General features: G+C 41.7%; 1 protein-coding gene across 5 annotated transcripts in view; it reads right to left on the bottom strand.

Annotated features, from left to right (window-relative positions):
- The window catches only part of SGSM3 (small G protein signaling modulator 3), a 247,573-nt gene that overhangs the window by 56,569 nt on the left and 176,223 nt on the right, over positions 1-14,781 (bottom strand). For all 5 annotated transcript variants that reach the window (XM_089674219.1, XM_089674222.1, XM_089674223.1 and 2 more), the window contains exons 17-19: positions 13,795-13,865; positions 5,260-5,308; positions 73-158 (exon numbers count right to left, since the gene is read on the bottom strand). In XM_089674219.1, coding sequence (XP_089530345.1) covers positions 73-158; positions 5,260-5,308; positions 13,795-13,865 — 206 coding nt within the window. The remainder of the gene's footprint in view (positions 1-72; positions 159-5,259; positions 5,309-13,794; positions 13,866-14,781) is intronic.

Raw genomic sequence — 14,781 nt, 5'->3', positions numbered from 1 at the left:
CCATATTATATGCAAGACAAAGTACATTAATTAATGCATGTATGTAGATTAATTTGCATAATGTAAACTTACTTTAGTCCAATACAAATAAGAGAGCGTAATTTAACATCCATCTGTGCATGAGCTGTATCATGACTCACATTTACAGATTGTACCCCCTAGAAAGAAAAAAAGAAAAGAAACCATGTAACATGAAATAAAAGAGTTGTTTCTTATCAAAAGTATAATTAAAAATGCCACTGTAATGTAATGGCAAACAATGTGGTAAAGAAAGCAGGAAATGTAGCTGGTAGCTCAAAAGGTTTTACAAAAGCCACATCTTCAAGTTTGAGTGGTTATACTGGAGCCCTAGCCATGACCTCAGTATCTTTTTTTTCAGCCCATGATGCTGAATAAATTAAAAATTATTAGGCAGACTAATTAACCGTTGGATCTCTTTTACAAGCAGTGGAAGGACCCCCCAAAATCCCTCCCCTTCCCACCGGGTACTGAAGCTGTTCCACTGGCTGACCATAGAGATAACTAAGGTAGGGAACATCCCTGATCATCTCTATGGTCTAACCGAAAGCCATGAGCGTTTTGTCACTTCCAGTTTTGGTCTAATGTAAACAGACCGTTACTGGCCTGTGAAAGCATCAGATCAAACTGATCTGGGTTTGATCTGATGCTTTGAAGGGCAGAGGAGAGATATGGGATCTAATCGACTCCAGATCTCTCCATGAAGGGGACCGGTCACTGCCCTAGCAATCACAAGAGTATTGTTCACCTCTACTCATCTACTGCTACAGGGCTGCACGGGTTCGCAAAACCATGTATATATACGTGATATTGCAGTTCCGGATAAGGGGCACACTGTGAGCCGCCTGCGCGCCCTACCCGCGCCGCCATTCACGGCCTTGGCTGTCAATCACCGGGTCCTAGCCAGTGATTATTTGCCAGAACATGGTACTCGCCGAGCAAAAGAACTGTATGTAAACAATACAATTCCCCCCATCAGCCCTTACACACTGCTTTGTATGGCTCTGCCATACAAAACAGTGTGCTTACACAGTAAATTACACACACAGCAAATAATGTGAAACAGCACATAGTTAACACTTTGATTGCCCCAGATGTTAACTCCTTCATGCCCAGTGCCATTAGTACAGTGTCAGAGCTTTTTATTAGCACTGATCACTGTATTGGTGTCACAGGGGATGTCAGTGACACCAAGTCAGTTCCTCCCAGTGTCAGAATGTTCGCTGCAATCCCGCTATAAGTTGCTGATCACCGCCATTACTAGTAAATAAATAATAAAAATTTCAGTATATATTCCGCCATTTGTAAATGCTATAACTTTCACGTAAACCAATTAATTTACATGTATTGTGATTTTGTTTTAGCATAGACAGGTGGCAGAATGCATTTTGGCCTAAATTTATGACGAAATTAGATTTTTAACATTTTTTTTACTGGACATGTTTAATAGCAAAAAGTCAAAAATATTGTGTTTTTTCTCAAAATTGGCACTTTTTTTTTGTAGCGCAAAAAATAAAAACAGCTGATCAAATACCACCAAAAGAAATCTGTATTCGTGGGAAAAAAGAGGAAGTAAATTTAATTTGGGTGCAGCGTTGCATGACCGCACAATAGTCAGAGTAACGCAGTGCCGCATCACAAAAAATGGGCTGGTCAGGAAGGGGGTAAATCCTCTGGAGGGCAAGTGGTTATTGAGAAAACATTTTTCTTTCACGTTTTTTATTTTTTCGTTTAAAGAATGGACAATTATAACTAATGACACGTGTGTAAAATAGATTACTTATATATACGACAGAAGTATTCAATTGCTGTCAATGGGCTATGGATAAAGTAGGGAGATATTCTAGACTTATTGAGTTAGTTCCTTGGGAAAGTATGACCTATTCAGTCGGTAAAGATCTCCATTTTTATGGAGACAATTTTTTCAACACTAACTCAGTGGTATTAAGTATCTAGCCAGCCCTGGATCTTATGGCACCAATGGCCAAAGATGACTGTTGGGATCAAACACTTTTGGCAGAAAGCGGCTGGTTTTCTCCCCTCCTCAAAGAACATAAATTTACTAAAGAATCTTATGTTCCGCCAGTTCCACTCACACCTGGTTTTCAACCTTGTTTGTCAAGTCTGAGAATGTTTTTTCACGCTGATAATTTCCGCTATGAATATACCTCAAAGAAACGCTTTAAATGCTTCCCACTTTTGTATGGTGTCCCCATGCTTTTGATTGAGAAAAAAAGCAGAGATATGCTGCTCAATATGCTCGTGGGAGGAAAACAACTGCAGGCAAACGGCGTTAAGCTTCCAAGGGGCTCTAAGAAGATTTGATGGAGGCTGGACTGTGAGCCATATTGCCAAGGGGGAATGGTCCAACACTCCATGAGGGAGATACTCAATCTTAGAGACTGATGTGGTCATCGATAAAGTATTTATGCAGAGGTCTATCCTGGATAGAGACATACAGTATGTATTTTAGAAAAGCATGATAATTGTTTGATGTAGGGAAATCTGTCTCTACAAATGTATCTATCTCATCTCTGTCAGCAATCGCCCCAAGACCATTCTTGTGGCACATGAGAGCAAGGAAAGGAGTAGGTGTCTATCCAGAAGAGGGTCAAGGTAACAATTATAATCTCCTAGGGTCAGTAAAGGGACTTCAGGTTTATTGTCCAGGCATGACAACAGTTTCTGTAATACCTCCCTTGAAAAGGGTGGAGAGATATAAAACACCAAATGTACGGGCATACATTCTACAGTATATAAAAACAAAGTGTCCGTCTGTGTCCAACAAAGAGTCCAGCTCCTGGAGGTACAGCGACAGATGAACCAGTACACTCACCCCATGAGGGAAGGATATGCATGTAGAGAGGTATGCTCCGCCCACCCAAGAGTATTGCAGACAACTCTGGGTATCACTGGTAAGATGTAAACTAAACATAGTAAGGTGAAATTTATGGAGGCAAATGTGATCCTGGTTCGTTTCAACTGATTAAGTAACCCTTGGACATTCCATGACATGGAATAGAATGCATCTACAGTTGTTAGGACAGGTCAAAGGCTATGGGATCATGGGTTACTCTGGAAGAAACCGCTGAGAAATATATGAACAGATAAGCGCGACTGCGCGTCAAACAAAAACCTGTAAGCATGGCATTAAACCATCATTGACAAAGAGTCTTATTTGTTGCTCGAAAGGTATTGCCATGGCCTTTCTGCAGAGACTAAACATTCAAAATAACTAGTAGTTGGAAATGGGCAAAGTGTTCACTTCAGAAGCTCAAAGCAAAAGTGTAAAGGTTAGGCACTTGATGGTATAAGTGCCAACATGTACTAGATGCACCTCTCAAGTGTACAGAGAGTGTTATAGGTCTTGCAGTGAAAAACTTTGTTTGTAATAATGGTGTTGCTTCACCACAGGTAGCTGGAGCAAAGCGTTCCATTATCACTCGTGTCTCCATCTATGTTCGCGACAAATGCTGGGCTAATTCTGGTTAAGTCAGAAGGTGACCTGTGTTGCAAATTCAAAAAAGTGGGCTTGACCACTTGCAGTGATTCCTCACTTGGAAGAATATAGCATGGCATATAGTAACTGTAGTTTTTGAACCCTTTTCTCACTTTATGCAAATTTAACTCACTTACAATGAACTTCTGTAGAAAAGTCTGGGTAAAAGGATACTTTAGCTTTTGTATTGAAAGTTGGATTTATCGCTGGCAAGACGCAGTATAATTTCCCAATCTTTGTAATTCAGCAAGCGTGCTAGCATTGGTCTTGACGGGTGGCCCAGAGGCAAAGGCCAAGGCGGTGTTCTATGGGTGCATTCAACAGCAAAGGGAGGGGTAAACGCTTCCTTGGCAAATATTTTAAGTAGGCACCTTTCTACAAACTCAGTGGGGTCCCTGCCCTTCACTCGCTCAGGCAGACCCACTATGCACACATTATTGCACCTGAGCTGGTTTTCAATGTCATCCGTCCTGGTATTAATGGTGGTTGCCACCTGGGCAGCAGTTCTGGCTCTCTAGCTAAAAGAGGGAGCTAATCCTCTAGGTCACTGATGTGATGACCTGCGACTGTAAGTGTGCTCCCTGAACTTCTGAAGATCCTGGTGCAGCAAGGAAACTTCCCTCAAGCTGCCAAAATGCTCTGTAAGATTGTTAACAGAAGCAGTGCATTTATTAACTGCCCACAAAATTCACCTAGGGAAGGTTGTTCAGTGTCATCTGTATCTAGCTCAGTGGCTACTGCATAAGTGTCCTGTGGAACTGCATTGGGCTCAGTGTTAAAAAATATGGTTGCTTACCTCGTGTGTCTAGCTCTGTAGCTGGGGAGGGAGCAGAGTCCTCCTGGGATGCTGGTTCTTGTGACCCAGAGATCTTTTGTGTGTACAACAGCATATCCCTGGCGGGCTCCTTACCTTGTAATTTGGTAGCCTTGCCAGGTTTACTCGCTATCTCCTGGGTTTTCTCTACTCCCTGTGGGGAACGTTGTGGTAAAGGTGGCTGAGCGCCATCTTGGATCTTCGAGGCTGACACTTCCTCTCCTCCTTGGGTCATCATGCAGGTGTTCTGTATCGGTAATAGGACCGGGAGGTTCTCTAGGCCTCTCTCCCTAGGCTACTCTCCTGATTTTGAACTACAAATCCTCCTCCCCCTATCAAGGAGGAGAGGTTGTGTAGTTCACAGATAACTTGGAAAACTGAAAACATTGGTTGAAATTTCAGGTGAGCAAATCGGAAGTCAAATTCACTAAGAGCATTAAATTTTGCCTTAAAATAATTTATCTTAAAAGTAGTAAATTCAGTTAAAAAAATGCCTTGTTAAATATTTATGCTTTGCAATATATAGTACTTAAATTTAGAGTTATTTTTTATGTTGTTTTATGACATTTTTTCACAGACTAACATTTCACAAGAAGCACACAGAAATATTGAAACCATTCTTACCCTGGCCATACACTGCTATTTTGTAAACCAGCTGTGCACCATACTGCACATGTGCTGGTGCATGAGTCCAGAACAACCTTCTCAGTTTGGGTAAGATATTCCCAAAGTGCGTGTATGTGACTTTTCAGCAATAAAAGGGTCAATTAACTTGCAAGGACAGAACACTATTTTTTTTTAGAAGGTAAGCACTGAAAGATAGCCCAGGGCTATACAGCCTCATTCTTTCGCCAGGAAAGAGTAATTTGATTGACTTGCTTATTCAGCTGCCTTAGTGAACCCCAATATATTAATTACAAATACATACTCGGTATAGTAACTCTTCTGGAGTTAATACTTTGCCATCTTCGTCTAACCTGCAAGAGGATAAGCATATACTTAGAAACATACAAACAGGACAAAACAAAGTTATAAAATAAAAACTTTCGATCAGAATAAAAACAATTAAAAATTAGGCACTGTTAAATTTACTGTATTAATTTATCTACATTCTGTACCAGATGATAGCATATAATTTGCAGTTCAGTTCCGGAAACCTTGAAAAATGTAGTGTTTACACCCACCCTTTACAACAGAACATGAAAATCTCCAATCAAACATAGGAGGTAAAGTTGCTGTTTAAATTTCCCACCTAACCAAAAAAGGTTAGAAGGAGGAGCATTTGCATATAGGTCACTAGTCAGAGCTTATAGCATCCTCCTATAATGCTTGCACCTAGTGACCAGTCGCTAAAAGGTCTCCTATGCCCATAAGCACCTAGTATACTGACTTTTAATAAACAGGTACTCACCAGTCCAGGAGTCCAGCATTGTTTTCAGGCAAGCCAGATATCCAATTGTCTTTGAGGCTGCCATTTTGGCTGTGGGAAGCCAGCTGTGACTTCACTGTTTCACAGCCTACTCCCCTCTGTGCATGAGCGAGAGCTGTTGCACTTGCAGACTGGTCCCACAGCCTCCTGGATTGTGTGATGTGTCCCAGGAGGTTGCGGGTAGGGAGGGAGCTAAACTTCTTGCGTAGGTGAGAAATGCAATAGTTGGGAGAGGGTACCTGCCAGAAATAGGTACCTGCTTTCTGGAAGAAGAATGCAAAACAAAACAAAAAAGACAGTTTCCAACAATGGGGAGGGGAATAGGTGTTTGTGGGGTTTTGGGAGAAGGATGAGTAGAACTTCCTAATTTAAGTGAAGTTCCACTTTAAAGTGTTACTAAACCCACAACAGTAAAATCAGTCTGTATATGCAATAAAGCATGCTCGTTATACGCACTGTGGAACCTAAGGGGCTAATCCTCTGCACTGTGTAAAAACGCTGTTTGATCCTGACTTCCCTGATCCTCCCCTTCTTCCAGTGTCTCCCTCTGATCCTCACCTTCTTCCAGTGTCCCCCTCTTATCTCCTGATAAAGCATATCGTGTGGAGACACTCTGCACATACTCAGTTTGGTGTGTATTGCTAGAGAGGTTTTTTTCTTTTTCTTGGGAGAGTGCATGTGCTCAGCACAGGGCCAATCAGCACTGTCCAGACAGAGGTCAGGGGTTTTGCATCCTCCTATAGCAGAAAGAAAACACTTTAACATGTGCTCTGCTGGACACTTGTAGAAGTCATAAGACTGCTCTAACTGCTGATGAGAAAAGGTATTTAGCAGTATATACAGTCAGGTCCATAAATATTGGGACATTGACACAATTCTAACATTTTTGGATCTATACACCACTACAATGGATTTGAAATGAAACGAACAAGACGTGCTTTAACTGCAGACTGTCAGCTTTAATTTGAGGGTATTTACATCCAAATCAGGTGAACGGTGTAGGAATTACAACAGTTTGCATATGTGCCTCCCACTTGTTAAGGGACCAAAAGTAATGGGACAATTGGCTTCTCAGCTGTTCCATGGCCAGGTGTGTTTTATTCCCTCATTATCCCAATTACAATGAGCAGATAAAAGGTCCAGAGTTCATTTCCAGTGTGCTATTTGCATTTGGAATCTGTTGCTGTCAACTCTCAAGATGAGATCCAAAGAGCTGTCACTATCAGTGAAGCAAGCCATCATTAGGCTGAAAAAACAAAACAAACCCATCAGAGAGATAGCAAAAACATTAGGCGTGGCCAAAACAACTGTTTGGAACATTCTTAAAAAGAATGAACGCACCGGTGAGCTCAGCAACACCAAAAGACCCAGAAGACCACAGAAAACAACTGTGGTGGATGACTGAAGAATTCTTTCCCTGGTGAAGAAAACACCCTTCACAACAGTTGGCTAGATCAAGAACACTCTCCAGGAGATAGGTGTATGTGTGTCAAAGTCAACAATCAAGAGAAGACTTCACCAGAGTGAATACAGAGGGTTCACCACAAGATGTAAACCATTGGTGAGCCTCAAAAACAGGAAGGCCAGATTAGAGTTTGCCAAACGACATAAAAAAAAGCCTTCACAGTTCTGGAACAACATCCTATGGACAGATGAGACCAAGATCAACTTATACCAGAGTGATGGGAAGAGAAGAGTATGGAGAAGGAAAGGAACTGCTCATGATCCTAAGCATACCACCTCATCAGTGAAGCATGGTGGTGGTAGTGTCATGGCATGGGCATGTATGGCTGCCAATGGAACTGGTTCTCTTGTATTTATTGATGATGTGACTGCTGACAAAAGTAGCAGGATGAATTCTGAAGTGTTTCTGGCAATATTATCTGCTCATATTCAGCCAAATGCTTCAGAACTCATTGGACACCGCTTCACAGTGCAGATGGACAATGACCCAAAGCAGACTGCAAAAGCAACCAAAGAGTTTTTTAAGGGAAAGAAGTGGAATGTTATGCAATGGCCAAGTCAATCACCTGACCTGAATCCGATTGAGCATGCATTTCACTTGCTGAAGACAAAACTGAAGGGAAAATGCCCCAAGAACAAGCAGGAACTGAAGACAGTCGCAGTAGAGGCCTGGCAGAGCATCACCAGGGATGAAACCCAGCGTCTGCTGATGTCTATGTGTTCCAAACTTCAGGCTGTAATTGACTGCAAAGGATTTGCAACCAAGTATTAAAAAGTGAAAGTTTGATTTATGATTATTATTCTGTCCCATTACTTTTGGTCCCTTAACAAGTGGGAGGCACATATGGAAACTGTTGTAATTCCTACACCATTCACCTGATTTGGATGTAAATACCCTCAAATTAAAGCTGACAGTCTGCAGTTAAAGCACATCTTGTTTGTTTCATTTCAAATCCATTGTGGTGGTGTATAGAGCCAAAAATTTTAGAATTGTGTCGCTGTCCCAATATTTATGGACCTGACTGTATATTTGCTAAAATAATTACATTTCCATGTTATGTGTACTGTGGGAGACCAGATAAAATGAATGCAGGGTCCTAGGTTTAGTAACACTTTAAGTTCTTAAACCATTAAAAATGATTTTAGGGACTTAGGTGCTATAATAAAAAAGGACCTCCAAGGTAGTATTTTCAGAAATAGTGCTTATACCACAAGTTACACCAGAGAGGCAGCATGAGCTCTGAGAGCTAAACAAGAGAATGAGAAACTGGTATAAGAAGTTGCGAGGTGGAGTCTTTGTGACTGGAGCTTCAAAGGGGCAAAACAAATGCTAAATTAATTCTGGATGTATACTTTTGGCTCACTAACGTTAAGGAAGAGGAGGAGACCCACCTCCTTTTACAGTTAGAAAAGGTGAGGAGGAAGACCAATCTTATAATCAGGGGGGTACTTCAACTATTCTGATACTGATTGGGCAGAGGGAACTGTACACTCAACTATAGCTCATGAGTTTTTGAACATGGAATGCAGGATGAGTCAAATGGTGGAAGTCCCAGCTAGAATTAATGCTCTACTGGACTTCGTATTTTCAAAACAACAAAGAGCTGATTGCAGATGTTGATGTATGGGATAATTTAATTTAACAGTGATCCAGAAGTAATTATGTTTGCTATAAAATATAGGAAAGGAAGACAGAAGGATAGAACACCACCACTAAATTTCAAAACAGCCAACTGTAATAACCTGCGCTCTATACTGTATGCTACAAAATAAAACAAATATTATATACTCTGGGCTGAAGAAATGCAAATATGGTACTTAAATTAAAAAAAAGACCGAGATATATACCTGGAAACTACAGGCCTGTCAGCCTAACATCAATAATATGTAACCTATTGGAAGGAATAATGAGGGACCATATCCAAGAATTCACAGGTGGAAATAGTATCATTAATAGTAACCAACATAGATTTATAAAAGCCATTAAACGTTTTATGAGGAGGTAAGCTGTAATTAGGATAGAGAAAGGCCTGTGGATGTAGTGTATCTAGATTCTGCTATTCTGTATTTAATACAGTAACCCATAAATGCTTGATTTACAAAATTAGGTCTTTTGGTATTGATGATATTATATGTGCCTTCATAGAAAACTGGTTGCATCTAGAGAGTATTGATTAACAGCATATTGGTCTAGAGTTATGAGCGGGGTACCCCAGAGCTCTGTCCTGGGACCAATTCTGTTTAACTCGTTTCTTAAACAATAAAGAGGTTGGAATAAATAGTTCAACCTCAGTGTTTGCTGATGATACAAATCTAAGCAAGGCAAAAACTTCACAACAGGATATAGCACCTTTACAAGAAGATCGAGATAAAATAGAGAGGTGGGCAGCTATACAGCAGATAAGGTTTAATATTGAAAAATATAAAGTAATGCATTTGTAAGCTAAACATATGAATGCAAATTACTCTCTAGTAGACCAGGCATCACTAAATGATGGACCGCGGTCGAGACCCGGACCGAATGAGTCTTATCTGGACTGCGGCTCCATCACTTAGTAGCCTGGGTATCCCCTCCCGGCCGATAACTTCCTTCCCCCTACACTGCCTCAGCTTTCCTTCTTACAGCAGTTAATAGGCAGAAGGCACAGCATTTATGGAAAAACTAACTGCCTAACTTTTCAAGTTTACAAGCTGGTGATTTGTTGCTAGGACAAGGGGCGGTCCTAGCAACGAATAATCTGCCTGTTTACAGGAAAAGTTGGGTAGTCCTGCCCTCTGTCTAGACATGATGCACCTTTTGCCTACCAACTGCTGTGTAAGATAGGATATCAAAGATTAGAGAAGGACTACGATTGCAGGGGGAAATGTGATGTAAAGGAGAGGGCTTTCATGTAATGGGGACTGGGGGATGTAAGGAAGGGGGACTGTGAAAGGAACTGGTAAAGAAGAAAAGGGGGCCATGAAAGGGATTGACATACAAGAAAGGGGGGCCATGAAGGGCACTGGTATACAAGAAAGGGGGCCATGAAGGGGACTGGTATACAAGAAAGGGGGGCCATGAAGGGGACTGGTATACAAGAAAGGGGGGCCATGAAGGGGACTGGTATACAAGAAAGGGGGGCTCTATTGTAAAGGGGACTGCTGTGTTGTAAAATGGGGGGGGGGGTATTGTAAAGGGAAGCGCTGTGATGTAAAGGGGGACTGTATTGTAAATGGGAATGCTGTGATGTAAAGGAGGGCTGTATTGTAAAGGTGAGTGCTGTGATGTAAAGAGGGGCTGTAATGCAAAGGGGAGTGCTGTAATGTAAAGGGGGGCTGTATTGTAAAGGGGAATGCTGTGATGTAAAAGGGGGCTGTATTGTATAGGGGAATGCTGTGATGTAAAAGGGGACTGTATTGTATAGGGGAGTGTTGTAATATAAAAGGGGGCTGTATTGTAAAGGGGGCAGTATTGTAAATGGGGGTGCTGTAATATAAAGAGGGGCACTATGATGTAAATAAGAGTCTTCTGCGATGTAAAAGGGGGCACTGTGGTGTACAGGGGAGACTATGATGTGAAAAGGGATGTGATATAAAAGGAGGAAGGAGCTGTGATGTAAAGGGGAGACTACAATGTACATGCAGGCAGGGGCTGTGATATGAAAGATCTGGGCAAAACACAAATATGAGACTCTTGTTACTGACCGGACCCGTGAATGTTAATTCCATGACCCCGCTCTAGAGGGAAACTTTTGGGGGAAATGGAGGATGAAAAAAAGGATCTGGAGGTTCTTGTAACTCACAGACTCAGAAATAGCATGCAATTCCAAGCTTCAGCAAGCAAGGCTAGCAGACTATTAAAAATGTATTAAAAAATTAGCAACAAAGCTAATAAGTGGGCAAGAGAACCTTAGTTATATGGAACAACTACAAACATTAAACTTATTCTCCCTGGAGAAGAGACACTTAAAAGGGGATATGATAACAATACACAGATCCTTAAATAGTAATTCTAGCATTGGGAGGAAACAGTTTAATCTAACGCCTCTAAAGTAGACATGCAGCAGCACAAAAGTGTTGAATGAGAAGCGGTTCAATCAAATTGCGTAAGGAGGAGGTTGGCAACCCGTCGATTGCGGTCTACCTGTCAACCACGGGCAGGTGACAGGTAGACGGCAAACAGGTCCCTCCTCCCCTCCCCCAGCCTCCTCCTCCACTGCTGTCATCCTCAGTGCACAGTGCAGAGCAGAACGCAGTACAGCTTAGGGCGGAGGGCAGCAAGACCACCCCCATAGCAGTGTCCTCTACTACCCTTCACATTCCCCCCCCCCACAGTAGTATCCTCTACCCCCTCCTTTCCCCCATAGCAGTGACCTCTGGCTCCCTTTCCCCCAAAGCAGCGATCTCTAGCCCCTCTTCCTTCCCACCAGCAGTGTCCCCTCCCATGGACAGGTATTTTAAAAATCTGAATTCCCAGGAAGTGGCTGGGGATTGGGATTTTACTGCCCCCCCCCCCCCCCACCTTACCCTGTTGCCCTAAAGAAGCCTTATGCTGGCACCCATCATACGGCTGCCTCAGGTCACCAGGGTAGCTGGGAAGCAGAAGAATCCCAACCCCCAGCCACTCGCTTGGACTTCAGATTTTTAAAACACCTGCCTTCTGATGATCCCTTTTATTGTCCTCCAGGAGCAGCTGAAAGCTAGCATCTCATCCTCGCCCTAGCACCAGCGTACAGCTGCTGCAGGAGGATAATCCAGGAGATCGGTTCTAGTAAACACCTCCCACACTGCCCCTCCTATCCTTGTTTCTCCTTTTTTCTGCTGCCTGGCCCTTCCCCCAAGTGCTCCCCTTTCAACAGGGCTCCTAAAGAAATTGTGTAAAATATAAAAAATTTAAAAATAAAAATTGACACCAACCTCTGCCTTACTGACACCGTCCACTGCCCTGCCGACGGACACCGTCCACTGCCCTGCCGACGGACACCGTCCACTGCCCTGCCGACGGACACCGTCCACTGCCCTGCCGACGGACACCGTCCACTGCCCTGCCGACGGACACCGGTTGACCTGGATGGACTGGTGTCTTTGTTCAACCTTACCTACTATGTAACTACAACCCCAATTGCAAAAAGGTTGGGTTGCTATGTACAATCTACATAAAAATAGAATTAAATTTTGAATTTGATGGCAGCAACATGTCTCAGGCCAGTTAAGCCCCTGTACTCTGCTACTATGAAGCCATGCTGTTGTCATAGATGCAAGGCCTTTCCTGAAAAAGACATTGTCTGGATGGGAGCATATACTGCTCTAAAACCTGGATATACAGGATCTTCCTGCATTGATGGTGCCTTTCCAGATGTACAAGCTGCCCATTCCAATATGCACTATTGCACCACCATAGCATCACAGATGAAGGCTTTTGAACTGAGCGCTAACAACAAGTCGGAAGGTCCTTTTACTCTTTAGTCCGGAGGACGTGGAATGTCAAATTATGATTCATCTGACCACAGAACAGTTTTCCACTTTGCTACAGACCATTTTGAATGAGGAGTGGATCAGACAAGACAGTGGTATTTCTGGATTATGTTCAGATAAGACTTTTTTTTTTTTTTTTAAATTGCACAGACAGTGATTTCTCAAAGTATACCTGAGCCCATACAGTGATATCCATATTAGAACCATGCTACTTTTTATGAGGGCCTGAAGATAACAGTAATCCAATATTGCATTTCGGCTTTGTCCCTTGCAGAGAGATTTCTCCAGATTCTCTGAATCTTTTTATGATGACATATTTAAAGTCTCTCAATATTATTCTGAAATTGATAATTTTTTAGATGCATATTTTTACAGATTGGTAAACCTCGGGCCATCTTTACTTCTGAAACACTCTGACTCTCCAAGATGCCCTTTTTATTCCCAGTCATGTTACTGACCTGTTTCTAATTAACCTAATTAGTAGCAAAACATTCTTCCAGCTCTATCTTTTTAGTACCACTCACTTTGCCAGCTTTTTTTTGCCCTGCCCTAACTTTATTGAGATAAGGTGCTGCCATCAATTTCAAAATTACCTTTTTTTCCCTTACAAATGTACATTTTCTCAGTTTAAACATTTGATATGTTCTCTATTTTCTATCGTGAATGAAATAAGGGTTTATGAGATTTGCAAAGAATTGCATTCTGTTTTTATGTGGTTTTTACACAATGTCCCAACTTTTTTGGAATTGGGGTTGTATATATAACTGTTTTAAATATCAATTTTTTACTATATATAGCATATGCAAATCTTTATTTTAAAAATAAAAGTGTTTTAATACATGCCAAACAAATCCCAGAGCACTATGGGTTACCTAAAGAGCAAAAGAGTACTTTGCTTTTAACCTTAGGTTAACTGAAACTTGTGACTCCAACCACTTGATGGTATGCTTAATTTTTCTGATTATTCATTTCAGTTCTGTACTGACAAGTCATTCTAGTTCTGCTATTATTACGGCCCTGACCATAACAACACAATTATATCAAAACCACTATACAATGCTTTTTCTCTGTACAAAATCTATAATAATAAAACAATCCCACAACCCCAGCTGTTACCTGTAAGTCTTGCAGAGAACGAGGCGAGAATACACAGAGTCAAAATCTCTTTCTACTTCCCGGCTGGCAGCCTTTAAAAAACAAATATTATTATGTATAATATGGTGCATCACAATATCAGTGAACTTCTATTTCAGCATATCTCATTACAGAATGAGGGTCACATCATTAAAACTGTCCACAGAGAAGGATTCTCGGAATTTTTTGATAATATGTACTGTAGATTATGATAGATTTATAGTCTTTGCAATTTTACATTGAGGAACATTATTTGACAATTTTTAGACGCACCTTTTTTACAGATAGGTGAACCTCTGCTGATCTTTACTTCTGAGACACTCAGACTCTAATGCAGGCCATAGATGGGTCGAAAATCGGCCGATTTTTCGGCCGAAAATAAAATCGGCTGATTTTCGGATCGTTAGTGGGCTAATTGTTCGGCCGTTTTTCGGTATTTTGGCAGATTTTTTTATCAGTAAAGTTAGAAAAAAATCGGCTGATTTTCGCTGCAATTATGGGCAAATCGGCCGATCTTTTTACCGATAAAAAAAAAATCTGCGCATGAGCAGTGACCTGCAAGAGGAAGACAAAAAGAAGAAGAGGAGGAAGAAGGAGGGAGGGGGGAGGAGGAGGAAGCTGAAGAAGAGGAAGCTGGAGGGAGGAGGGAGGAGGAGGATGAAGAAGATGAAGAAGAGGAAGAAGCAGAGGAAGAAGAAGAGGATGATGAAGAAGAAGAGGAAGAAGAGGATGAAGATGAAGAGGATGAAGAAGAGGATGAAGAAGAGGATGAAGAAGAGGATGAAGAAGAAGAGGATGAAGAAGAGGAAGAAGAGGATGAAGAAGAGGAAGAAGAGGATGAAGAAGCGGAAGAAGAGGATGAAGAAGCAGAAGAAGAAGAGGATGAAGAAGAAGAGGAAGATGAAGAAGAAGCAGAAGAAGAAGAGGATGAAGAAGAAGCAGAAGAGGATGAAGAATAAGAGGAAGATG

This window comes from Staurois parvus, unplaced genomic scaffold (assembly GCF_062004578.1).
Source record: "Staurois parvus isolate SC_StPar_1 unplaced genomic scaffold, SC_StPar_1.0 ptg000149l, whole genome shotgun sequence".
NCBI lineage: Eukaryota > Metazoa > Chordata > Amphibia > Anura > Ranidae > Staurois > Staurois parvus.
The sequence above is the reverse complement of the archived record's forward strand: the minus strand, read 5'-3'. Positions and strand labels throughout refer to the sequence as shown.